Below are 25,951 nucleotides of genomic sequence, written 5' to 3'. Positions count from 1 at the left end.
GTGAAGACTTCACTGTCTGTCTATAAAATAAAATATATTTAAACTTACAAAATAACCTTTCTGGGCTAAGCATCCTCATGTAATGCGGCACGGGGTTGTTGAAAAGCGGTACCCTCTTTGTGTTCCGTAGTGGCATCCCTCCGTCACTGGCGAAGCTTCCGTTCTATTTAAAGTATTATAATACCATTTATTAATCATGTCTCAAATTGTCTATATTGTCAAAAAATGTTTTAACTTCGAAAGCGTAATTAGATCGCAAGTAACATATTATTTTTTTTTCAAGATAATTTATGTAGTAAATTTTAAATTTTATTTTGTTAACATAACAAAATTAAGTCATATTAATCATTAAAATTAACGAATATGATCTTATCAAAAGTAATTAAGATAAAAAATGAGCTGATTTAAATTAATTATTGAATATTTAATTTGTGAATGTAAATCACAAAAATGTACTTCGTATCAGATTGATAGAATAACATTGTATCAATTGAAAATAAACATATTCGCATAGTAGATGTAGAAGAAAGTACGTAAAGAGGCAGGCGTGGCTGCGGGGTGGCACCTGAAATGACCTCATTGCATTCACCCATGCCTCACTCGTGCTGTACACGAAGCTCCCGTCAATCCACGAAGTCATCTGATTTATCTACAACAAAAACGTAAAAAACTTCAGTAAATCAGTAGTTTACAGATTTAATGAGTGCTCACTTTATAGAAATCTGAAACAAGTGATTAATTTATGGTTTTCGTCATCACGATAGACTATAAACTATTTGAAACTTCGTGAAAGCCTAACTAACCAACGAGTCGTAAAAATAATGTGATATATAAAATTGATTATTAATAAACTTTTACACGAACAATCGGTAGTATAAGTATCTGCTTTGTTCTCACATTCAAAAGCCGTCTATTATTCAAGGCTTATATTTCGTAATCACTTATTGACCGTTCAAATTATGAACAAATAATAATTGGTAAGTGGCGATGCGGTTCTATTGTACGCGGATCTGTTTGCCGTCATATCTAATTGATTGAGAAGGGTATTATATTAAAGTTCAGACACGCACTGCGTTTTTTGTACGGTATTGATTCAGAGGCTCTGCAATTAAACGGTGATTAGCATTCTTAAAAGCTGTCGCTGTGAGTTTAAGGTAAGGCTTGAACGTAGGGACATATTTGTAGAATAGCGATTACTACATTCGTGTGTTGGGTGTATCTAGGTTACGTTCGACTATTCAGTTTTATTGCTAGGTATTCAGCCTTCACCGAACACGGTTTGTAAGTAAGTGGTTAGATCATGTTTTATATTACGATCCATTGGTATACATACATACATACCTATATGTGTACATACTGCGTAACTAGATGCCCAAATACAGTGAATATTACTTAGAAGAATATTTTACACTTGTAGCGAGAAATCGATCGTTACAATTATTGGAATGCGTGGAAATGCGAGCTTATTGGCCATTAACTACATGTGTAATGATTCCAGACAAATCTTTTAAAAACTTAGAATTTTTTTAAAGAGTTAAAAAAATATACATTTTTACGTAAACTTTATTATAAAATTTTGGGATTCCTTCATTTTGTGTTACTTAGTATTTTTGTAGTTTTTGTCTGTCTTATACCTAATTAAAACTAAATTTACGGTTTATTTTACAGTTTTCATCGTCGGTGACCACGAAAACTGTAAAGAATATGAAACGTCGGAAATAATAATATGTACATTAAAAACACGAGATTAAACCGTAAAAGAAGTTTTAATTATGTTTGTTTCCTGTATGTTGGTCGTATCATGCACACTTTACAGTTTTCATCGTCGGTGACCACGAAAACTGTAAAGAATATGAAACGTCGGAAATAATAATATGTACATTAAAAACACGAGATTAAACCGTAAAAGAAGTTTTAATTATGTTTATGTTTCCTGTATGTTGGTCGTATCATGCACTGAATATTGTAGTAAGTATTTAGTTACATTCGAACTAAAGTGGCAAATGATAGCCGTATAATATTTTAATTGGCAGTATTAAACCATGGTTATAAGAATTTTAATGTTCTTAAGGTGTTTAATGATTGTATTTAAAATTGTTCGAATAGATTTCGCTAAGATATTTCTAGATTAGCAGGACAGCGGTAGATACGTAGCAGTAGCTGCGGCACGGAAATGGTATATTGGGATCCGAAGAAAATTGATGATTATATGATTTTTGGCTACTTACGTTCTTTTATTTTTATCGATAAGGTACCAGTTTTATATATTATGAGTTTTATTTTATGTTTGAAAGTGAAAGTCCTCATTACATAGTTCGTTGGGAGAGATTGATAACGAAACAAATGTTCATCAATCAGAAGTGATTAATCAACTTTTCATAAAAGGAAGTAGTTTAAATTTATCACCAATGAATAATGCCTCGGTTAGGTTTCTCTGTTCACCGCATTTATGACAAGATAACTCGTAAAAGCCTGAAGCGTTAGAAGTAGTAGCTATTAAATATTTATAGTTATGTCTAGGTCAAAAATAATTTTCCAAATTTCACAATAAAGAGGAAATATTTTTTTATATTAAAATGTAGTTTTTTATAGACATTTTTGTAGTTATCATTGACATTATTTTGTAACGCATTAAGTTTTCAGTTTTTTTTTTTTTTCAGCCTACACATAAAGTTTACAGTTTTCAGTATGGATCTATTTCGTATCATATGTATCTCGTATGTCTACAATCGCATTTTTATGGAAATATTTAATTGCATTAAATCACTTTTTAAACAAACATTATACACAATAATGTATAATAAAAAGCTTGATCCAAATCATTAGAGCGGAAAAATGTTTAGGTGATTTTCTCTAAAGCTTATCTTTAGGCTGGAGAGATAGAAATACATATTATTACAATAAAAACTATTTGAAATTCATGTCTGACATTAACATTGTAATGTATTTGTAGTTCGGTAATCTTTTACAAACAGGTGTACCGGAATAAGTCCACCTAACAAGAGCAACAAAACATCAAGTACTCTGCGCAATATTAAAACAATATAATCGTAGTAAACACACAATTTGCACAACTTAAGCAGATGTGCAGCGTAGCGTAACAGAGAACAGACTCTGCGTATCCTAAATTAAACTAAACTAAGCACTTGGATTTGTGTGATAAACGTGTGGAATTGGAGAAGTCTATGTCCATCAATGGACTGCTATAAACTGGTGATTGCATGATGAAACACTTGCTTTCATATTATGATGCATTTATGTTCCATTTAGAAACTTTAGGAACGGTACGGTATAATATAGTTGTATGGTATGGTATAATATCGTTAGATATAGTAAAAGACTCACTTGTTCCCGGGGGCTGTTGGGACTCTGTCCAGTATTGCGGTCGTAAGCAGCTCGCAAAAAGGGCATATACTTGGCACCTTGACATTCCGAGTCGTACATGTGATCGCATTTATCGACCGGTATACGATGATGCTCGATAGGACATCCGGACTCTGAGGCCATTACAATCTCGCCAGTCACCACTTGCCCTGAGAATAAGATCCGTCTCATATTTGCTATATCCTTGAAGTGTGTGTGGGTGTGTGAATCACTGTGTTTATTTTGTCCTACTTTAATTATTGTAGCTTTGATATATAATACACAAAAATAGATGAAGATTAGAAGTAGACTATTTTAACTTAAGACTTAAATGTTTATTTACGCCGATAAATGTAAAAGAAGAACCGTGAGCTCACCTGGGTTGGTTATTTCGACCGGATGAGTCTAGGATATTCGCCATGCCATTGTAATTGGAACTTCGATCTTATATCTCTCAATGGGTGTTTGTACTGAGAAAGCGGCCAAGCCTAGCTGGTTTAATTTGTGTCGGTCCAGAAAGACTCAGTTCTCTCTTTGACTAAGGGATTTTTCACCGAAGGATGGACAATAAATAGCCTGAGCTCGTTAGCTAATCTATCACATTTAAAAAAGGTCGGCAAAGACATAGGTATGCTGATTTCTCGAATCGTGTCTAATCTAACTAAAACAACAAAATGATCTTGCTGTTTTTCTTACTCACCGAAGAATGCAAGTAGCGCTGTTCTATTCGTTAGTGAGGGCAGTCCATCCTGACCCCTCATGAAGATCTTCGAAAGGGTCCTGGCACCAGGTCTCTCAGGACCGGCCATCATATAAACGCCGTCAGCGTATGACGCTGGAGTTTTACGATTCAATCGACTGCCTGTTGACAATGTTAAAAGATAAATAAAATATTAAGTAATTACGTTCACAGTAAGCGTGTGTAATTAAAAAATGTAACAAACAGATTGCGTAAACTCTAGTGAAATTATTATTGCAGCTGTATTCCTTCATATCAAAATAATAAAAGTGGAATTAATAAAAACATATTTCTTTCCGCTTTTTGGGTGCCGTTGACACAATTAAAACCACTTCTGCGGCTTAATCTCGATTCATTGTTGTTAAATTTTCTCGTCTGTGACTGCAAAAACTCGAACCGTTGGAAAAAATATAATGACAGTGATATATGCGAGATTAAGCACTGCAGTATCTATGAGATTAAGCCGTAAAAGTAGCTTTAATTCGCGTGGTTAGTCAGTGTCACTCGATATGTGGTTTACAATCGATCATAGTTTTACGGTGAACTGTCAAAACTGATGCAATCTTTATATTAATTGGCTTGGTGTGTACTTGTGGGTCAGCCAATTCGTGTATGTTGAGATACAGTTATAATGTCTTATCCATACATTCGTTTTTTTTGTTTGGTCGCTCTTTAGGATTATATGGGTGTTCGTTACGTCAAAAAAAGGAACAAAAATAATAATTAAAGTTAGAAAAAACAGAAAAGCACGCATCGCTAGACAAACTACAAATAAATTGGAAATGTCAAAAATTCGTTCTAAAGCGATAAAAGTTAAGTGATTTTTTTTTCATCTAATTCTACTATTTGCTTTGTTACTATTAATAAGGTTATGAACAAACAAAATCTTATAGGTTTCAAAATCTTATAGGTTTCAAATATTATGTCATGCATGCCTTAGTATGCAACTCAAGCGTGTACTTTGCACAGGACATCACTGTCTCTTGTAAAAAACGCTAATCTTAAAGATGCTGGTCAGTATAGTGGAACCCACTGCTTAAATTATGATATTTTAATGAGTCCTTGATCAGTGTGCTAAATTTTGATTTATTCGGACATTATGAAGTGGGTGAAAATGATGTTGAAAAATGCCGTTACGTATAAGTGTATGTCGTCTCCTCAGAATTTCGTGGACCGCGCAACGTACCAACATGAAAGAGCTCAACATCAAGGAGAGACTATCGTCAACAGTCCAAATACGAATCCTCAAGTTCTTCGGGCACATTCCTCGTAATGAGGACTCTATTGAGCGGTTGGTGGTGCAAGGGAAAGTCGAGGGCAAAAGATCTCGCGGACAATCTCCAACACGATGGACCGACTTCATAAAATCTGTGAGTCGCTGCAACATAAATGATTGCTCTCATTCTGCGAAACACCGTGTCACATAGCGTCGCATCGCGAAAACATCGGTATCGCAGGATCCGACCGATGCATGACCCTGACCACTCTGTCAAGAGTGTACGAATAGGAAGAAGAAGAATAAGTGCTGGTACACGGTGTTGCTAACTTTCTTGAACGACAGACACTACTACTTAACAAAGGCTTCCTTAAAAAGGTGATGCTACCTTATATTACCTTATTTAGTCTTTAAAAAGAAATATATAGTTTATTTATAGTTAAGCGAATCGTTTAACTAATTGAATTAAAGTTGTGTACGACTATATGTTGTCTTGACATACATGTGCATTAGCATACCGCGTGAGTTGTTTCAAGAAACGACATTTTTATCAATATACTAACTGACCCGGCAGACTTCGTAGTGCCTCAATCGATAAATAAAATACCTAAACTTTTGTAGAAAATAAACTTAAAACAAACAAAAGGAATCCGTCCGACGGGGGACACATCAAAGGAAAAACAAAATTGTTATTTTTATTTAATTCTGAGCATTTTCATATTTATTCACCTTTTAAACCTTCTCTGGACAACAACAAATAATTCAAGACCAAAATTAGCCAAATCGGTCCAGCCGTTCTCGAATTTAGCGAGACTAACGAACAGCAATTCATCTTTATATAATATATAAATTATTGTATTTAACGATAGACACAATGAAACATGGCCGAGATTATTTAGTTACACTTTAAAAAGATAATTCTTGCTAGTAACATTAAATTTATTAGATTGATTCAAAATCATGTATGTGGCCATGAATCTTTAAAGCTTGTTCATCTGTAATAAAAGCTACATGAAAAAATATTCTAAATGCAATTGGAATTCAAATTGGATTACGCAAAACCCGGATGTAAATACAGTGGAAAAAAATACTTTCACGTGTATATTCAAAGTAAACTGAGATTAGATCTAGTTGGCCATGACAACAGACAAAAGACAAACTCGAATATTAATTGATTTAATTGACATCAAATCAAACGGTGAAATGGACCGAGAGATATGCTTATACACTTCATTAAAATTCATTTTATCATGATACCAACTATATGCGATATCCAATGAGAAATCAAAACTCACTCATACGTAAGTTTCACAAATAGACATGTAGATACAGAATAATATTAGTATGGCGCTGTGAATGTTTGTAATAACTTTATGACAGGATATTTAACATTTAGGTATGAGCTATGATGTTAGGATTGATGAATAATATTTTTGATAATCTGTAAATATCAATAAAAATGAAAACTATATGCACATAATTTTTTTAAATTTTCACATTGTATTTGTTATTTTAGCTGTTCTACACACACTCATCACTTTTAATTATTCTTCTTATGATCCTCTCGCAGGTCTGCTGGAAGAGATTTCTTAAAGAAATAAGCAGTGCCTTTGTACATAATTTTCCTATTACTCTGTACTATGTCTTCCTTTTTGTGTGTACATAAATAAATAAATAAATAAATAATGTAATTTAATAAATCACAAACGCCTATTAGAGTGCTTAATGAAAGTTGTTTCAATAAAAATATTTATGTAAGAAATTTCTTCGATTTCCTCGGGTTTTGGACATAATTTTGAAGCTACCGCTTCGATTGCGATCGATTTGCGATTCCAATCCGGTGGAGGATTCAGCGAAGCACTGCTTGATATGACTACTGTTGGCAAGTACTCTCAGGCTGAGCCCGTGAGCTTACCTATCCGTCCGCGCGTAGTTGGAATAACCTTTTAGGTTACGAGAGATTAGGTCGAAAAAGAACCACAATATCCTTCCTAAAACGTTGAGGATACTTCGAAAATAATAAACGAAATATTAAATGCTAAAAACAGTAGGTTTTCATTATGTTTTTAAATTCAATAAGGTTACATAAATAGTATGTAGTAATTTTTCATTACGTTTTTAGTGTAATAATTTTAAGTGTAATATAGCATTTGTTATTAATTTTATTCAACTTTATTAACTTTCCACTTTAATAGCCTAGTTATGATAAACGTGTCCATTAAAAATATAAAAGTGAACTGTCCGTTCTGAAATAACAATCGGTAATTCCATTAAAAAATAACATTACGGTAAAGCGATTGACTTATTGGGCACACACCCGGGTGTCGGTTTCTATGTGTGTTCATTCTATAAACGTTAACATAAAAAAATAAGCATTGAATTTACGTAATTATATAATTTCATACTATATAATTTGTTTTGATTGCATAGATGTGTGGACGAGCTCAGAGCCCACCTGGTGTTAAATGGTTATCGGAGCCCATTGACATCTACAACGTAAATGCCGCCACCCACCTTGAGATTTGAGTTCTAAGGTCTCCGTATCGTTACAACGGCTGCCTCACCCTTCAAACCGAAACGCATTACTGCTTCACCGCAGAAACAGGCAGGGCGCTGGTACCTACCCGTGCGGACTCACAAGAAGTCCTACCACCAGTAATTACGCAAATTGTAATTTTGCGGATTTGATTTTTATTACACGATGTTATTCCTTCACCATGGAAGTCAATCGTGAACGTTGTTGAGTACGTATTTCATTAGAAAAATTGGTACCCGCCTGCGGGATTCGATCACCGGTGCATCGCTCAATACGAATGCACCGGATGTCTTATCCTTTAGGCCACGACGACTTTGACTATATTTCGAAACCTGAAACGGTGGTGCCTACATAATTGAATTTAAGCGATCTTATTGGTCGAATTATCGTATTCTGGGCATGAAGAATTAAAATATATCTTCTGGTATTGATTAAAAAAAAAATGATTATAGGAATACGTATTATTATGCTTATACAGAAAATCCATCGTTAATATGGTAGATACGTTCCTACAAAGTGCCGTGCTGTGCGAAACCATCTGAGACTAGAAGCCAGTGCTAAAAGCAGAGCAATTTATTTGAGTGAAACATCTCAACTGAATGTATCTATTTTTTACCTATTGCACATAATAAATAAGCAACAAAATTTCTTATATATTGTGTGTTCGTAATGTAGTTTTATAAATAATTTTGAACAAAAATCTCGTGTTGTAGAAGTACCGCGTTATAAAATCGTTTCGGGGAATTTTTTTCGAGTTAAGTGTGGAACTGAGTTGTAAAATACCGTGCTATAGGAGGGCTACCAGTATACTCATTTATACGTAAGCTTGCTTGTACGACATAATTGATACTTATTACGTTAAATACGATTGACGAGTACTGTAGAATAAAACCTTGTATATTCAGACCGCGAATCAATTTAACCATATAAGGTATATGATTAAATGAATAACTCTTTGATTTATATTCAATTAACTTTCAATATTCACGAATGTTGGATAATCGTGAGCAAGAGAACGATGTAGTGCTTAACGTGCTTTTATTAGTTTTACCTGTACAGTCATTAGTAAAAAGTAAAAAGCTAGGAATTTAGGAGGCTATTAGTAAAAAGCTAGGAAAAAGGACGGGTTCCTCGGAGTATATCACATATAGATATGAGCATGAGTATAAATAGTGAACAAAAGTAAATAACTGATATTGGTGTTTTTTGTGAGCGAAGACACATGATTGCAGTTGTCTTGTTCGGATTAACAGTCGAATAGGATTGTTTTCTGTGCTTCACACGTCGTAAACGCAATTAAAACTACTTTTGCTGTTTAGTTTCGCATTTTATTATTGTCATTTTATTATCTTAGACGATTCGAATTCTTTACAGCTCAAGCGGTCTACGTTCGCAATGTATAGTTTTAATTCAGTCTAATATATTTATGAAAGTTTTGAGACAGAGAATATTAAGAATAAAGTAAGATTAAAATAAAGAATTCAAGATGATAGCGGTAACATTATGTTATGAGATGAAAAGACGGTCATGTGACCAAAAATACCGTATGGTACGACCGTAAGGAACGATTAAATTTTCTTTAAATTAAAACCAAATGTACATTATTATGTATATCTTCTTTTTCAGCGAATCGTGTTCAGAAACCAATTAGAGAGAGAGAGAGAGAGAGAGAGAGAGAGAGAGAGAGAGAGAGAGAGAGAGAGAGAGAGAGAGAGAGAGAGAGAGAGAGAGAGAGAGAGAGTATTCTTTATTGTACACCAAAAAACAAATAAACAGTGCGATACATTAAACAATTAGATTAACTTTTGCTTTATGATTTTTTACTGTTGAATTTTACAAACAAAATTATTAAAGTCGTCCATGCTTGTTATTATGGTTATACTATCAAAGCCAGTTTCCACTACCAATTTGTGGCTATTTCTAAGTTCAAGAGTCTACTAGCATGACATCCTTAAAAATTGGTATAAATGGCAATTTTAATCCTTCAAACTTAGATCTTAATTTGAAATGTGAGACAAACGGTATGCAATATCATTGTGCTTTCAAACAGAGTCGAAATATATAAAAGTTCATTTATCTAATAATTTTCTTTTGGCTTGAAAGTTAGAAATACTACTTCGAAGCAATGTCTCAAGGTGGAGGCTGGCAAACACGTTGTGATGTGTAGGGGATCTGGTACATCAAAACTAAGAAAAATATACCAAAATAGGTGAAAGCTTGCTTTAAAAAGAACAGTTTTTTAAATGTTTCTGTAGATTCTATCTTTATTGGCTCCGGTCAGTGCTTATAAATAACTTAATTGACAGCAATCACTGAACAAACAGCATTTTAAACAAAACACAAACCTTACGTCGCAAGCGAGGGGAAATAGCTGTTATTTTTAATTAGCGTGTTGAGCAGCTATTGTGTCATCTGTACATTTTCCTACTCTTCGAACCGGTATGCACGAATATTATTAGTGGCCTACCCAGCTGACAGTAGCTTCAAGGGGCTATTCTGGTTTCAACTTGGTTAGTGGTCGAGCTCATGGGACTCAGTTTTCAAGAATTTGCTAACATCAGCCCCAACAAGAGCAGTGCTTCGCCAAATCTTCCACCCATACATAACATATGTACATGCATGTTCATTACTAATATTCAATTTATCAATGTCATAGCGATCTGATATTGAAACACATTAATGAAAGGCAAATATGTCAATGAATATACGTTAGATATCTGATGCCGATATGCAAAATGTTGATCGATAGACAGCATGTCTGTTGATATATAACCGATGTAATAGATTTCGAAATTGAATGACAAATATATTAAATAGTATTCGCTTGTTACCAGAGGGCCACGGTCAAAATCTCAAATGTTTTAAATACACTATTGACGTTTATGATTTAGAACTCATATAGCGAAGTTGACTATTCTACTCTCCAAATGGGATCACATGGCTGCTTCGTGACAAACATAGGCAGGATGGTAGTACTTCCTATGCTGGCTTATAACGCTACCCATTAATGTTGTTTTTTTTTTATTGCTTAGATGGGTGGACGAGCTCACAGCCCACCGGGTGTTAAGTGGTTACTGGAGCCCATGGACATCTACAACGTAAATGCGCCACCCACCTTGAGATATAAGTTCTAAGATCTCAGTATAGTTACAACGGCTGCCCCACCCTTCAAACCGAAACGCATTACTGCTTCACGGCAGAAATAGGCACGGTGGTGGTACCTACCCGCGCGGACTCCTACGTATAGGTCCTACCACCAGTAAATGTATTGGTGTTGTAAATGGTTGTCATGCAGATTGGTATTTACTGGTTGTAAGACGAGAGAGGTATTCCTAGAAGCCTTTTTTAAAAGTGATGAAACTGCCGCTTAATGAGTCATCATTAAAAATAATATTCAAGTAAGTTTATATCTTCCACTAGGTACTTTCAAGAGGCTTTGAAGTCGAATAATGGTCATATAAATTTTAGTGGTTTCAAAAATATGTTTTGTCTTGCTTTTAAAGCTTACGATAAATTTTGGCTGAATCGTTTTACGATGTAATAATCTTTGTATAAACTGCAACTGTTTATTTAATCGGTTATTGTAAAAGTTGCTGTGTTACACTGTGTATGTACCGTATTTTTCACAGACCGTTTTACTAAAATATCTTCAAATGTATTGTTCGGTGAACTGTTCGGAAAACTATAATATAATTTTTACATTTCCTATATATTATGTAGTACTTTACTTTTTTTTTTTATATTGCTTAGATGGGTGGACGAGCTCACAGCCCACCGGGTGTTAAGTGGTTACTGGAGCCCATAGACATCTACAACGTAAATGCGCCACCCACCTTGAAAATTCTCCTTCTCTGGACGCATATTATGATATAATAAAAACTAATTACTTAATTTGCACCAACAACGACGGTAAAATTTACCGGCTATGGTAATCAAAGGTTTCGTTGATTTTTAACTAATTACTCAATCACTTTGTTTCTGAGCCTAATTTTGTACTGCTGCTTTCTTCTCTATACGTGTATTTTCTAACTTGCATTACAAAATAGCATTAGTAATAATAATAAAGCTCGTTTATTTCCAATCCATAATAATATCGTTATTACGTGCGATTTAATATATACTAGGGTAGAATTTCTTTCATTTTCTTTTACTCGCTAACGCTACTTTCTTCTGTATCATTGATCGGAATTCCTTCTCGGATATAGGCCTCCTCCAGCTTCTTCCTAACCACTTTGTCCATGGCTTTCTTTTTCCAATCGCTTCCTGCTGTCGCTTTTATATCTTCTATCCACCTTTTTCTAGGGCGCCCTCTTTTTCTTGTTCCTCTTGGTCATTTCCACATAGTTGTCTGTAATGTCCATCTTTTGTCTGTGCGTCTGCTATATACAATGCAAAATAGCATTGGATGAATAGGTATATGATAAGGTATATTCTTCGATTTTCACGAGTAGTAAAGATTATTAAAATGTTTAACGGTTTATGTTTTATTATGTTTACGGTTCAATCTCGCATTAAATTTACTATCAAGGCAATCGAAAAATAAAATAGAAATAAACACGAGTTTAATCGGTACAAGTAGGTTTAATAAAATGTTTATTTTTAATTACAGATTGGCACTTGTCATTTGGTACCGGCTGCACAGTTCTTGTGCTGATTGACACATAATTCTACCAATTTGCAAATATTAAAAAAAACCACGATTATAACCTTCGTTACTTTATTTATTCCTACCGTCTAGCTCTTTGATTTATTGGTGACTGATTTTGCCGTTCATGAGTCACACAAATTATTATTAAATTGCTCTAAACGAGACCCGCCCGATTTTATTGCATTCGTATTTAAATTTCACGCACATAATTCCGTTGAGGCGCTTAGAATCAGTATAAAATGTTTATATTAGAAACAAAAAAATACGTGTTATATGTATATAATCAAGCTATCTTTATGACCAATTCAATGTCTTTTCGAATATGTCAGTCAAATCAAATTGTGTTTGATTAACGTGTTTTAAACAATGTTTAGCTTAAAGGTCTCGTTGCCAGACCGTAAAGTCTTCAAAGAAAATATTAAAACAATGACAGCTAAGAGAATACTTGACATTTAAGTGTATTATTTAAGCATGACATACCGTATGTTTTTTTTTTTTTTGTTTTAAGTTTCATGTGAATCGAGTGAAGCGAGAATCGAATACAAAGATTTACTGAAAAAAATTTTTAAGCTAGATCTGCGGAGGCACAGGATAAATTTTTTTGTTAATGTTGTTTAAGACTTTATTGGTATTAATAGGATCTGTACGTTCATGAGAGTATAAAATACCGCTTTCAAAATTGTATTATATTAAAGTCTCAATACGTTTATTTGTAAATAGATATCCAGCTTTCATCATTACCTTTCCCGAGTAGCATCCGCATCCTGATGTGCACTTGCTAATGCTAATGTTAGCAATTCTCTCAGATTGAGCCTGTGAGCCCATCTACCGATCCGTGTGAAGTTGGAATAGCCCCTTAGGCTACCATTGATTAAGTAAGGGAAAAAGGAACACTCCTCATCCTTTATTAGAGACTAATCCCTCCTTCCCAGTCAGTCTTATTCCTGTTTGCGCGTAGTTCATTTGCCATCATTTTATCGTTACACTTCTATTGTATCGATAAAATCCTTTTTTTAAAAGAGCTTCTCTCAAATTCGTATAATAGCTCGTATTATTTGAAACAAAGTTAAATAAAAAATACTGCTTTCGTATAAAACCAATAAAACTATGGGTTCCCTCGACTCGATATCGAAAAGAGCGGTTCGACAAGAATTCCTGTATGATGAGCACGAAACTATCCAGCACGCCCATGTTGAATAGTTTGAAAATCAAACCCTTGTGCCAGACTTTGTCGAACGCTTTTGCGAGGTCGAAGAAGAGGGCTCCCGTGTAGATTGGTTTAGGTCGGTGAAGCCCTACGAGAATGTGCTCCGTGAGGCGGTGCACCTGTTGTACGCATGAGTGATTTACACGGAATCCGAATTGTTCATCGAATTGCATGCCCTTGGATGAAAATAAGTCTCTAAGGCGTTTGTAGAGCAGACGCTCATACAGTTTGCCTAGAGACATGAGGAGGCTAATCGGGCCGTAACTCGTCGGATTATTTTTTGGTTTACCGGGTTTGTGTATGCCGATAACGTCCACTTCTTTCCACACCGTGGGAAAGATACAGGTGAGCGGGTGAGCGCAGTGATTCCATGCAGTGTGAATGAATTTAGCTTTAGTGGCGATTAGCGCGATGGTAAAATGGATATGACCGGATTATTACAAAAAGTTTTTTCGATTAATAATTCGAATTTCTAATAAGGATAGTTGAAATTGTAATTTCATTAACGTGGCCGCAAAACGTTCTTGATATGTATATAATATAAAATGTTACCGATAGAAATACGTGTTGCTCTTATGTATAATAATAATTGTTTCTTAAGTTGCAATACACGCAATAGTTTTGGTCTCCTGTCACTGTCGGTTACTTTTTTATCAACATATTGTGACAGCTATCTTGTTGGATCATGGTTCAGTGCGTTGAGCTACTTGTGAGCTAATGCAAGAAATCAACATATATTCATGTCGCATGTCCTCAATTATAACCGAGGAGAAAATGTTTCTTGATATAGGTTTGTTATCAAGAATAGCATCAATAACAAGTTTGTATGTTTGTTTGGAGGTGACTTAATCTTTCAGCGTGATTCTCCCTATAAAACATCCGTATAAATGAAAATTTGCACAAGCATCAAGGACCGATGACAATACAATAATATCATAACTTCGGTCTAATATCCTAACCAGTACAAGAGTTTAAAAAATGTGAAAGTAATTGTTGGTACGGTTAGCTATTTAATCGGTGTTTTTTTTTAGGTTTTTAACTTATTATTTCTTTAAATATTATTATTTGCCTATTTACTTATATTTATTGAACCCACATATGTGCCTGATGTGAGGACGAAGCTCACGATAGTCGTGGTGTTAAACAGAGATTGGACGTAAAAAACAGAGTCATGATGTGGAATATCCAATTTTATTGTATTACAGCTTCGAGTGGGATACTCGGAGGCCCATCCTACGCCCTTACAGGCAAAAGACAACCAGAACGCGACCCATAACTGCTATGTTCACATCTTATCACTAATTACTAATTTAATAAAAATTAACAGCTTCTTATCGATTTAGAGGCGAAGAATTCAAAGGATGCTGCCGATGGAGACTGTTATTTTTACACGCCGCTTCGCATCACATCACCTTTGATGTTAAATATTATATTTTCGAAGTCGTCGTGGCCTAAAGGATAAAACGTCCGGTGCATTCGTATGTAGCGATGCACCGATGTTCGAATCCCGCAGGCGGGTACCAATTTTTCTAATGAAATACGTACTCAACAAATGTTCACGATTGACTTCCACGGTGAAGGAATAACATCGTGTAATAAAATACAAACCCGCAATATTATAATTTGCGTAATTACTGGTGGTAGGACCTCTTGAGAGTCCGCACGGGTAGGTACCACCACCCCGCCTATTTCCGCCGTGAAGCAGTAATGCGTTTCGGTTCCAAGGGTGGGGTAGCCGTTGTAACTATACTGAGACCTTAGAACTCATGTCTCAATGTGGGTGGCGGCATTTACGTTGTAGATGTCTATGGGCTCCAGTAACCACTTAACATCAGGTGAGCTGTGAGTTCGTGCATCCAGCTAAGCAACAAAAAAAAAAAAACATAATTTCTGTCATGTGACGATCCGACTCACGCATACGATTTCACTCCTGCCATTAATGGTTGGAAGCGTTGCGGCCCGTTCCTTGCTCTCGACAACCCATTTCTTCTTTCTTCTTCTAGCTTACTTGTTACAACACGATTTTATTCTTTTACCGTAAAAGTCAGTTATTTCATACGTACATAAGTACGTACGTTGCTTAAAGCTTTTAAGATAAGGATTTAAGATGATTTTTTAAACACGACAATCGATTTTGCCTTTTGGAAAGTAAATTCGTGGTCGTGCTTTTATGTCTGTAGTACAGAGTCTGACAGCTTTCTATAATTCGAGACCGTGGGAGTCAATCAAGAGAGGAAGTTTCATTGTAAATTTTTTTTTTATTGCTTTAGATTGGTGGACGAGCTCACAGACCACCTGGTGTTAAGTGGTTACTGGAGCCCATAGACATCTACAATGTAAATGCGCCACCCACCTTGAGATAAGTTCTAAGATCTCAGTATATGTAGTTACAACGGCTGCCCCACCCTTCAAACCGAAACGCATTACTGCTTCACGGCAGAAATAAGCAGGGCGGTGGTACTTACCCGCGCGGACTCACAAGAGGTCCTACCACCAGTAAAAACAGTAATGATAAAACAATTACATAAAGTTATTCACAAATATTTTTTATAGTTTGTATTATTTTAACATCGAGAATCAATGGCACCATGAAGGTAAATCTCATAAAATCTTTCCAGCTATTAACATTACGTAACATATGGGTCTATATAGTTGTAACGACTTCCACAGTATAAGAATTAAATCTTGTAATCAAATTAACATCCGCCATTATTTTAGAGCACACAGTTAAAATTAAACAATCAATGCAATCTCAAGCATTATCTCAAGCAATAGAATAATATTAATATTTTGATAATTGTTTTTATGTTTTTTTTTTATTGCCCTTGTAGGCAGACGAGCATACGGCCCACCTGATGGTGAGTGGTTACCGTCGCCCATGGACTTCAGCAATGCCAGGGGCAGAACCAAGCCGCTGCCTACTGCTTAATACTCTCCACAAGCCTCGTTTGAAGAAGGACATGTCATAGCGCTCGGGAAACACCGTGGAGGGGAGCTCATTCCATAGCCGGATGTTTTGTACAACTGTCAGATTACAACCCCTACATAGGAGCCACAGCTTCGAAACTTAAACTTTATAAAGTACATAGGTGTTTCCTCACAGGGGCATTCTTTGAACAGTTTTAAAACGAGTATTTAGTAGTGGGATGCTATAAAACTGTTCATGTTTTTATTTTTTATTGCTTAGATAGGTGAACGAGCTCACTGTCAACCTGGTGTTAAGCGATTACCAGAGCCCATAGACATCAACAACGTAAATGCCGCCCCCCCACATCAACGGCTGCCCCACCTTTGGAATTGAAAAGCATTATTGCTTCACGGCAGAAATAGGCAGGGTAGTGGTACCTACCAATGCGGACTCACAAGACCACTAGTGGTAAGACCACTAGTAAATATAAACAAAGCTTTTTCAGTTTAAGCATAAAATAATTACAGTGTTGTTCATAATGAGTTATCACAACTTTTTAGCCCTGCTGTAAAATGAATATCAAAAAGTTATTAATTAAGGTTTTATTAGTTTTTTTTAGTAACAAGACTCATAATACGTAGCTTGTTTGCTATAAGGTCGTTAGTCGTTTTAGGGACCTTACGTTGCTATGCATTACGTGTAGCCATTGACTATTCCACTAGAATTGCTAAGGCAATAGAAATAAACTATTTTATTTAAGGGTAGTTTTAAAATTGTTACTCACCAACCGAACCCCAATCTGGATACGCTCTGTTATTAAACCATCCATCGTACCGTTGTTTCTCGTAGTAAACCTCTGTAACAAATTAATATAATTTTATTATAACATTACATTACAATACATTAACTGAGGCCATCAGCGCAAAAGTGGCCTAACCCACATTTTTTTATATTCAAGCTTATATGACGTTTTTTTTTATTTATTGGCCGTGTAGGCAGACGAAGCACACGGCCCACCTGATGGTGAGTGGTTACCGTCGCCTATGGACTTCAGCAATGCCAGGGGCAGAGCAAAGCCACTGCCTACAAATTATTATTCAAATATTATTATTACAAGTATATTATTGGAATTTGTTTAAAACATAATCAATATTGATGCAAAACCGGCCTATAGTTTCGCTCATAGATAACAGATAGCTTTTTAAGCATTATTTTTGCGCGTATTGTTTTTTTGCCTACTCAAATTCAAATTCATGAAAATTCAAACCTAATATGGTAAGCTTAGTCCACTTTTGCGCTGACGGCCTCAACTATGGGACGCGACATCGCTAAGTTAAGTTGCTAATTTAAAAAACACGCTTTTATTAGTTTTCACATGTAACGGAATCTTTGAACGTTTTTACCGAGTTTAGGACGACAGATTAACTTGGGAATTTGCAAACGCATCAAGGACTGATGATGACAATACAATAATTTCGTCAAACTTTGTTCTGATATCCTGATCAGCACGAACAGGATATAATTAAAGATCAAACTAATTGCTAGTTCTGTTTACTTCTTAAGCGTAATTTTTTAGTTTTAAGTTACCCCTATGCTATTATTTTTATTAAATTAATTGATTAAGGAGGTATTAGAAACAAAACAAAATAAAAAGGATTTCATATCTTAAAGTACATTCACAGTACCCTGATATTTTATGTTTAATTAATGTCGGAAACAAATATTTAAATTATTGGAAAATGGATAGTTTTTACAATCGGTCTTTTACCAACCAACCCAATGCTAGTCTTTTTTTGAATATAAGACGTTTGAAGTGTAATTACGTAGATCAATTTCCTAAACATTTATTAGTATATGTATTTATTTTTAATTAACATGTAGGAAAGCATTTTTTTGATATTGTTAATTTAAACATATTATTATTTATACGCAACTACATACGTTGATATTTTTAAACAAAACTCTAAGTTTATGTCGTCGTACAAAGGCATTTTTGAATCCGTTTATTAAATATATACTTACATTACATTTTTTAAACAGTTTTTAAGTAGCCGTCCAGTATGCGAGAATTGTGGCATTCATCGTAAGTTTCTTAATTAATGATCAAAAGAATACACAATGGAAAACTTATGTAGAATACAAAGTATTTCACCATTGCTTTGTAGTCCACGATTTCAGATAAGGACGTTTACCGTTCAGCACTGCGCTATGTTTGGTTTATACTGCAATCCAAAACTTGTATAAATATATAATCCAAACTTGTATAAATTGTCAAGGTATGTAGCAGCGTTTAAATTGTAGAATTCATGAGCTGCTGTAATCCTATATTATGTATTATAGTAGTCGTTTCGTTTTTTAAATTTGATTTTAGAATTATTCTTTATATCAGAAACGGTTGACTGAAAGGGATCGCTTTCTTTTTATTTATTCTCACTTACTTTATCTTACTTTATACCTATGCAATGTGTTTGTGCACCAGTGTCTAGCACTGGCTTGGATATAAAAATAATTTTTAATGAAAATATCCTGTAATATGAGAAAAAAAAATTAGCTTGACAGGATTAGTTTTCATGAGAAAAATGCAATAAAAAATTATAATTTTTATTTTATTAATAATTGTTTTGTTATTTTGTGAAAAATATATTGTATAAAATCTACCATAAGTTGATTGTCTACATTGTTAGCTTTCAAATGACACCTCTTTCGTGTTCCTAAGGCGTCTACATCGATAGCAATGATTAAATCAATGCAGACGCTGCGAAGTCAAAAAAAAACAAAATGGCTGCCATTCTAGTATGGAGGGGCGAAGAGAAAATTTGGATAGTGATTCGTCGATATGAATCCCCATATTTTAACCCCCTTAGCCTCCGACACTGGTGCCGTGCACATAGTATATTGTTTTTATTTTGGTGTACCTAGGTGCAATAAAGTGTTTTGTATTGAATTGTATAACTAGCGTCATATAAAAATGAGTAAATATTGAGTCTACGTCACATCTCTCGAATTTTTATTTATCCTTAAAACAACGATAGTTTATGACAAAATTAAACTAATCCACGATACGAATTACATGAAGTGTTTAATTACGACAAACTACTTAAACCCTTCATAAATTATCAAATCATTTATTATTGTTCCACTTTCAATCGACCGACTGGGTAACCTTTAGCTTTTCATAATGCAATTCAACGATTCAATAAATATTAGATAAAGAAACAAGCGTGACACCTGTGTGTACGCATTCTGCTTGAGGCATTTATGTTTCATGACCAATTACATTAGTTAATCGCTTAAGAAATTGTTTTTAAAATACCATTTGTGACTACGTGATTTAGATCGTTTTTAATTTAGCTTTAATTTATTTTTATTGCATTATGTACGATTGACAAATGATAAGCATTCGTTTTTAAGCCGATGTTTTTAAATGATCCTGGCAAGTGGCAAGGATCGGTTTGGAAAATTGTGTCAGAATGAAATTTGTATTGATGTATTACAAAGTTTTTTTTTTCCTACCTAAGCTGATGATAGCCTGGAGAGGCTATTTCAGCGTAACCTTAACTAGTAGGTGAGCTCACGGGGTTCAAACCTGACGACGTTCCTAACACGAACCTTAGCAAGAGCCGTGTCTCGCAGAATCTACCACCGGATCGGAAACGCAACCCACTGAGAAGATCCGGCGAGAAACTAAGTGGGCTTCGTTAACACATTATAAAGTGTTATTCTTTGTTCACTTCGTTTTCTTTGATGGCACATAATGATTATATTTTATTGTGGGCATGAACTAATAATATTATAATATTTTATTCGGTTTACACGATTAAAACTATTTTATGGCATAATAATTTCTTACTTGTTATACATAGAATGTTTTCGCTCCCAGGAATGTCTTTTTTGCGGAGATTTTAACCCTTAGAGCGCGAACCGTTGATAGATGCACTATGGATTAAGGCGTTTAAAGTACGCAGCATCGGAATACCGACAATAATCGCTTAATGCTTAATAACGCAGTTTTGTTTATTTATTTATTAGATAAATACAGTTGTAATAAAAAAATATGGTTCGTTTGAGTAGTTTCACATGTTCCTTGCACTTAACACTAAACTTTTTTTTTTTTTTCGGGCCGGGTGCCGAACCTCCTACGAGGTCCCCGCGCCTAGGGGGCGCGCGGGGTATGTGAGACTTAACGATCTGCAGGTGTTGAGAGCAGATCGCGGGCCCAAGGATTTTAGGGCCCACCCACTAAACGACTCCCCTGCACTCTTACACCCGATTTCCGATCTCCGTCCAGGGTCAGAACCCAGTCAGAGTAAGGGGGTTCCCGCGGTCAACACTACAACCAGACACGCGGCGCCACCCCGAGGACGCCCGACCGACGGGTCGTCGAGGCGATAGTCGACGACCAACGACGTCGGTCTCCGCGGTACGGCGGCCCTACCAGGCCGCCCGCGCGGTGTCGCTGGTGTTCCGGGATACCCCGCTGGGCCAGAACTAGCCTGCCGGGTCGGAACGCGATACACCGCCGACCGGGTTGTTCTTCAACAGTATGTTCGGCGACGACAGCGACGACGAAAATGCGGACCGCTCTGAGCTCTCCCTCTCCCGTTCTGCCGCCTCCTTCTGCGAGATGGTGGACTCGCAGAAGTCGAGTATCGCCTGCCAGGACTCGTCGCTGCCGAGCATCGTAGCCACGACGGTCGGAAGCGACAAGTCCGGTCCTATTTTTGCAACGAGGACGCGGCGCTGCTCCGCGAAAGCGGGGCAGTACGCGAGCGTGTGCTCCGCCGTGTCCTCGCTGCAGCTACTGCAGTGGTGGCACTTCGGCGTCGGCTCCCTCCGGGTGACGAGGTGCAGATAGCGACCGAAACAGCCGTGTCCCGTGAGCACCTGCGTCGCTTGGAAGGTGAGACGTCCTCGGTCGCGATTCACCCAGTCCGAGAGGACCGGGCGGATCGCCTCGACGGTCCGTCGCCGGTAGGCGGGGTCCGCCAGGCGGCGAGACCACGCCTCGAGCACGGCACGCCGAGATTGAAGCTTCCGCGCTCGAACTTCCCCTGCGCCAGGACGCGGCTCCCCCCTGGAGCGGTATCGCATCGCCACGCGTAATCCGTAGCGAGCGCCTCCGCTTCTAGGTCCCAGGGAGGCGTCCCAGCTAGCACGCACGCCGCCTCGAACGAGACGGTGCGGTATCCACGAACCGCCCTGACCGCAATCGCGCGCTGCGGACGTTGCAACGCCGCAACGTTGTCGCGGGTCAGGGCGTGGCACCACACGGGAGCCCCGTACAGTGCCATCGACCGCACCACCCCCGTGTAGAGGCGGCGCACCACCACGTCAGGCCCCCCAACGTTCGTCAACAGCCGACTCAGCGAGCCGGGGGCCGCCATCAATCGGGGACCTAATCTCTCAAAGTGAGCGCGGAAGCTCCAATAACACTAAACATACCGTAACGGGTCAAATGACCTATTTTGAAATTTTGCATTGAAAATGCACGTATCATCTTGTTGCTTTTGCACATTTGAATTCATGAGTTTTGCTTACCAATTAATCTACAGTTTAATAACTGTTTTTTTGTTTTGTTTTGTTAATTTTGAGTAATAATTGACAATACCGTTATCTACCCGCTATGGTACAAATAGGTACCAGTAAGTGTTGGTATGATTCGTGTTAACAGAGAGAGTTGTAACGAACTTAATTACAAAATGTTTTTAATATTTCTAGTTTTTCTTTAGTATTTCTGTAGAATATGTGAAAATAAGCTCAGCACTAAAAGTATTAACGTACTTTGTGATAATGTCACTATCTCCGAATTTTTTAAAAAGTTAACAAGACATTCTAATCGCCTGACATTGTTTGCCATTTACTATCCGTACGCGGCAATATTGAATTTTCACTGGTTTTTGCGAGCTGTAGACAATTTAAAACTATAGCCGTCCGTGACCACGATAAGTGTAATGTATTCGAAGCGTCTGAAATCATATAATGACAATAGAAAAACGCGAGACTGTGTGAGAGTATGTATTCAGTCAGGACTGATATAATAACATATCAATGTCCGATTCTTTAGGCTTAAATTAGTAGTTAGTAATAGTACACTAATAGTAATTTGCATTACTACTTCATATGTACTAATGTTGCGATCTTTAACACATTTTTTTTTATTGCTTAGGTGGATGGACGAGCTCACAGCCCACCTGGTGTTAAGTGGTTACTGGAGCCCATAGACATCTACAACGTAAATGCGCCACCCACCTCGAGATATAAGTTCTAAGATCTCAGTATAGTTACAACGGCTACCCCACCCTTCGAATCGAAACGCATTACTGCTTCACGGCGGAAATAGGCGACACATGTTTGTTCCGAGGTAGAAAGTGTTAAGATAGTAACCGTGCAGGCTCATATGTAATCTTAGATGACTATTGTTTTTCTAAGGACATAAAAGCTGTCACAGCTGTCAGTAGCCCAACTCTTGACATGTGTAGGCGTGACAGAAACATGACTCTATCAGATTCTGTCGCTAGCCGCATGACATATGCATTGTTGAAATACAAAGAGTTAACTAAACAGTATTGCTTCACTGTTCGATCTCATGATGTGCTTTTTTCTTGTAAAATTTTGGAGAGTGTAAGTTTTAACCTAAGTTGCTACTGAAGCCCAGTCACATCGTTACTATTAAGGGCATTTCTTTTATAATTTATTGCCCAAAACATTACGGATGTCAAACTTCATGCCATGAAACATTGTGTTAGTAATTATCGTATACGATCAAACGGCTACTGTCATGGTTAATGACACGGTAGGACGTCTTGTGAATCTGCACGGGTAGGTACCATCACCTTGCGTATTTCTGCCATGAAGCAGTAATGCATCTCGGTTTGGAGGGTGGGGTAACCTTTGTACGGTAAAAACCTTAGAACTCATGTCTCGAGGTGAGTGGCGGCATTTACGTTATATATGTCTGTGGGCTCCGGTAACCACTCATCTAAGCAATAAAAAATAATAAAGATTTAAATGAAACTTAAAAGTGAAAAGTAGAGAAAATAGATTTTCTTATTTGAAAACATAATTTTGGCAAGTAATTTTAAACAATTAAGAAGGAAAATTACTCATTTAGAAAATTTATATCAGGTTTGAAATCACTTGAAGTGATGTAAGTTAATAATGTTATTTTGTATGCATATATTTAGTATATTGTTAGAAAAAACTTGCTCAATAGGCCCATAGTTGTCAGATGAATCTTATCTGAAGTTAAACAATCAATTTCGTAGTACTTAAATGCCATGCAATAATTCTAAAGGTTCATGTCAAAGAATTAATGTTTCGAACAATAAATAAATAATATTATAGTTAGCATTAAATCCTTCGAAATATCGACAAGTAATGTAAGTAGGTTACCTACAGCTTTATGCACGATATTGTAAATTTATGATCACACAGATAGCATAGAGCTTATTAGATCTAGAATATATTATACTACGCGCGAAGTCGATTAAAAATCTATTTACACAAACGGTTTTAAATTTGTGGGCGGAAAAATCGATATTTCATTTAATTAGTATTCTATTGATGGATCAAATTATACTGGCATCATAAATAAAGTTGAACCACTCTCGACTACAATTCTTCTTAGTTTCGAGCTAAGTGTGACTGTCGTTGTGACATTATGACTAGTTTTCTTACCAAATTTTCGTATAAAAAACTAGATAAACTTTTTCAGCCTAGCAGGTTTGAAAACGAAGAACATATGTGGTACTGGGTAGTATAGTGAACTGTGAAATAGTAATAACTGCCGGTTAGTACCTACGGTAGATAAAACAAGATAAAAGCACAACTCTTTTGTTGGCATTGTTGGTGGCATTCAAGTTGTGTTATCTGTGAACTTCGGTAACCACAAGTGTATTATATATGGTAACCACTTGGCATTGCACAGAGTTATAGTGTATATGACACCATAAAATACGATATAAAAACACGGCAAGTCTATTAGAATTCTAAATGTATTAATTAATGTAAGTAGGACGTTCATACGGAGTAGCCGTATACTTCATCCAGAGATAATACGTGAAAGATGTGGCAGTTTAAAAGTACCTACCTTCAAAATGTTTTTTTTTTATTACTCTTAATGATTTGACAAGCCACGGAACGCACATACATCAAAAAGTAAATGTGTGTATCACCACTTCACATGTATTTTGATTACCGAAGACAGTTTTAAATATCGCAAATAACAATACCACGTTTTCGAATGTTGTAACACAAACTTTGGCTCAAAATATCTTCTACCTAGTCAGGTCATAAATTCTGTCACATGTTTAATGTAAAATAATTGAAACAAGTTTATTCATTATGTAACCATTCATATACCAAAATGAACTTAACAAAACATAGATTCTTATGACACTAAAGTTTATTCAAAATGACCTCCGTGATTTTGAATACAGGCCTTCAATCTGCGCGGCCAGTCGTCTATCGCAGCACGAACGAGGTCCATGTCAATATCGGCGGCTGCCTTAATCAAGGATGTCTTGAGTGACTCCAAATTGGGATGAGGCTTTGAGCACGCCTTTTCCTCCAAGTGTTGCCATATCTTGTAATCTAACGGATTCAAATCTGGACTGGAGGAGGGCCAGTCTTCGTGCCGGATGAAGTCGATTTCACACGCCGCCAGCCAGTCTTGTGTGCTCTTCGCTCTATGAGCTGGCGCCGAATCTTATTGGAATACCCAGTGCCTGTTATTGAACATGGTATAAGAAACAGGTTCCACAAGGTTCATCAGGACTGTATTTTGATACACAACTGCATTCGTTTTTACACCTTTCTCACAAAAATGTACCTCTGTTAAGCCCCAATAAGAAAATCCCAACCATACCATGAGCGAGGATGGAAAATGACCTCGTTGGACACGCGGAATACGGTTGCTCGCTTCTTCACTACTGTGTGCGTACACCTTATCATTTTGTTTATTGTAGCTCTCTTCTACGATAAAAATTTTTTCATCCGAAAAAAGAAATCCCGATATTTTTTTCCCACGTACCGCTTCAACAAAGCGCGGCATCTCTTCAGTCTCAGGTCCATTAGACGAGCATTCAAACGATGTCCTTTTTTCTTCGATATGCCCGGAGCTCTAAGTCTTCATTTAACACCCTTTTCACCGTGGTTCTGCTTAACCCCATCTGAAGGGCCAACAGTTTCTGCTTACGTTTGGGATTTCTTTGAATTCGCGCCTTCACAGCTTTTATCACTGCTGGAGTCCTAACAGACCGAGGGCGACCACTTCTTGACCTGTCATCTACACTAGAGTCTTCATTGTATCGTTTGATGGTACGATAAACGAATC

The 25,951-nt window shown here is 36.6% G+C and overlaps 1 protein-coding gene across 3 annotated transcripts in view; it reads right to left on the bottom strand.

The window, feature by feature from the left end:
* Duox (dual oxidase) overlaps window positions 1-25,951 on the bottom strand; it is a 62,233-nt gene that overhangs the window by 19,102 nt on the left and 17,180 nt on the right. The window contains exons 3-7 of one of the 3 annotated variants that reach the window (XM_028183599.2): window positions 17,402-17,473; window positions 4,064-4,225; window positions 3,346-3,533; window positions 566-649; window positions 49-163 (exon numbers count right to left, since the gene is read on the bottom strand). In XM_028183599.2, coding sequence (XP_028039400.2) covers window positions 49-163; window positions 566-649; window positions 3,346-3,533; window positions 4,064-4,225; window positions 17,402-17,473 — 621 coding nt within the window. Of the gene's footprint in view, window positions 1-48; window positions 164-533; window positions 650-3,345; window positions 3,534-4,063; window positions 4,226-17,401; window positions 17,474-25,951 lie in introns of those variants that run through there. The other 2 variants (XM_089729470.1, XM_028183600.2) reach the window with 2 other exon arrangements.

The sequence above is a fragment of the Bombyx mandarina genome, chromosome 08 (assembly GCF_030267445.1).
Source record: "Bombyx mandarina strain Sakado chromosome 08, ASM3026744v2".
In the NCBI taxonomy this organism is placed as follows: Eukaryota; Metazoa; Arthropoda; class Insecta; order Lepidoptera; family Bombycidae; genus Bombyx; species Bombyx mandarina.
This window is presented reverse-complemented; position numbering and strand designations above follow the sequence as displayed.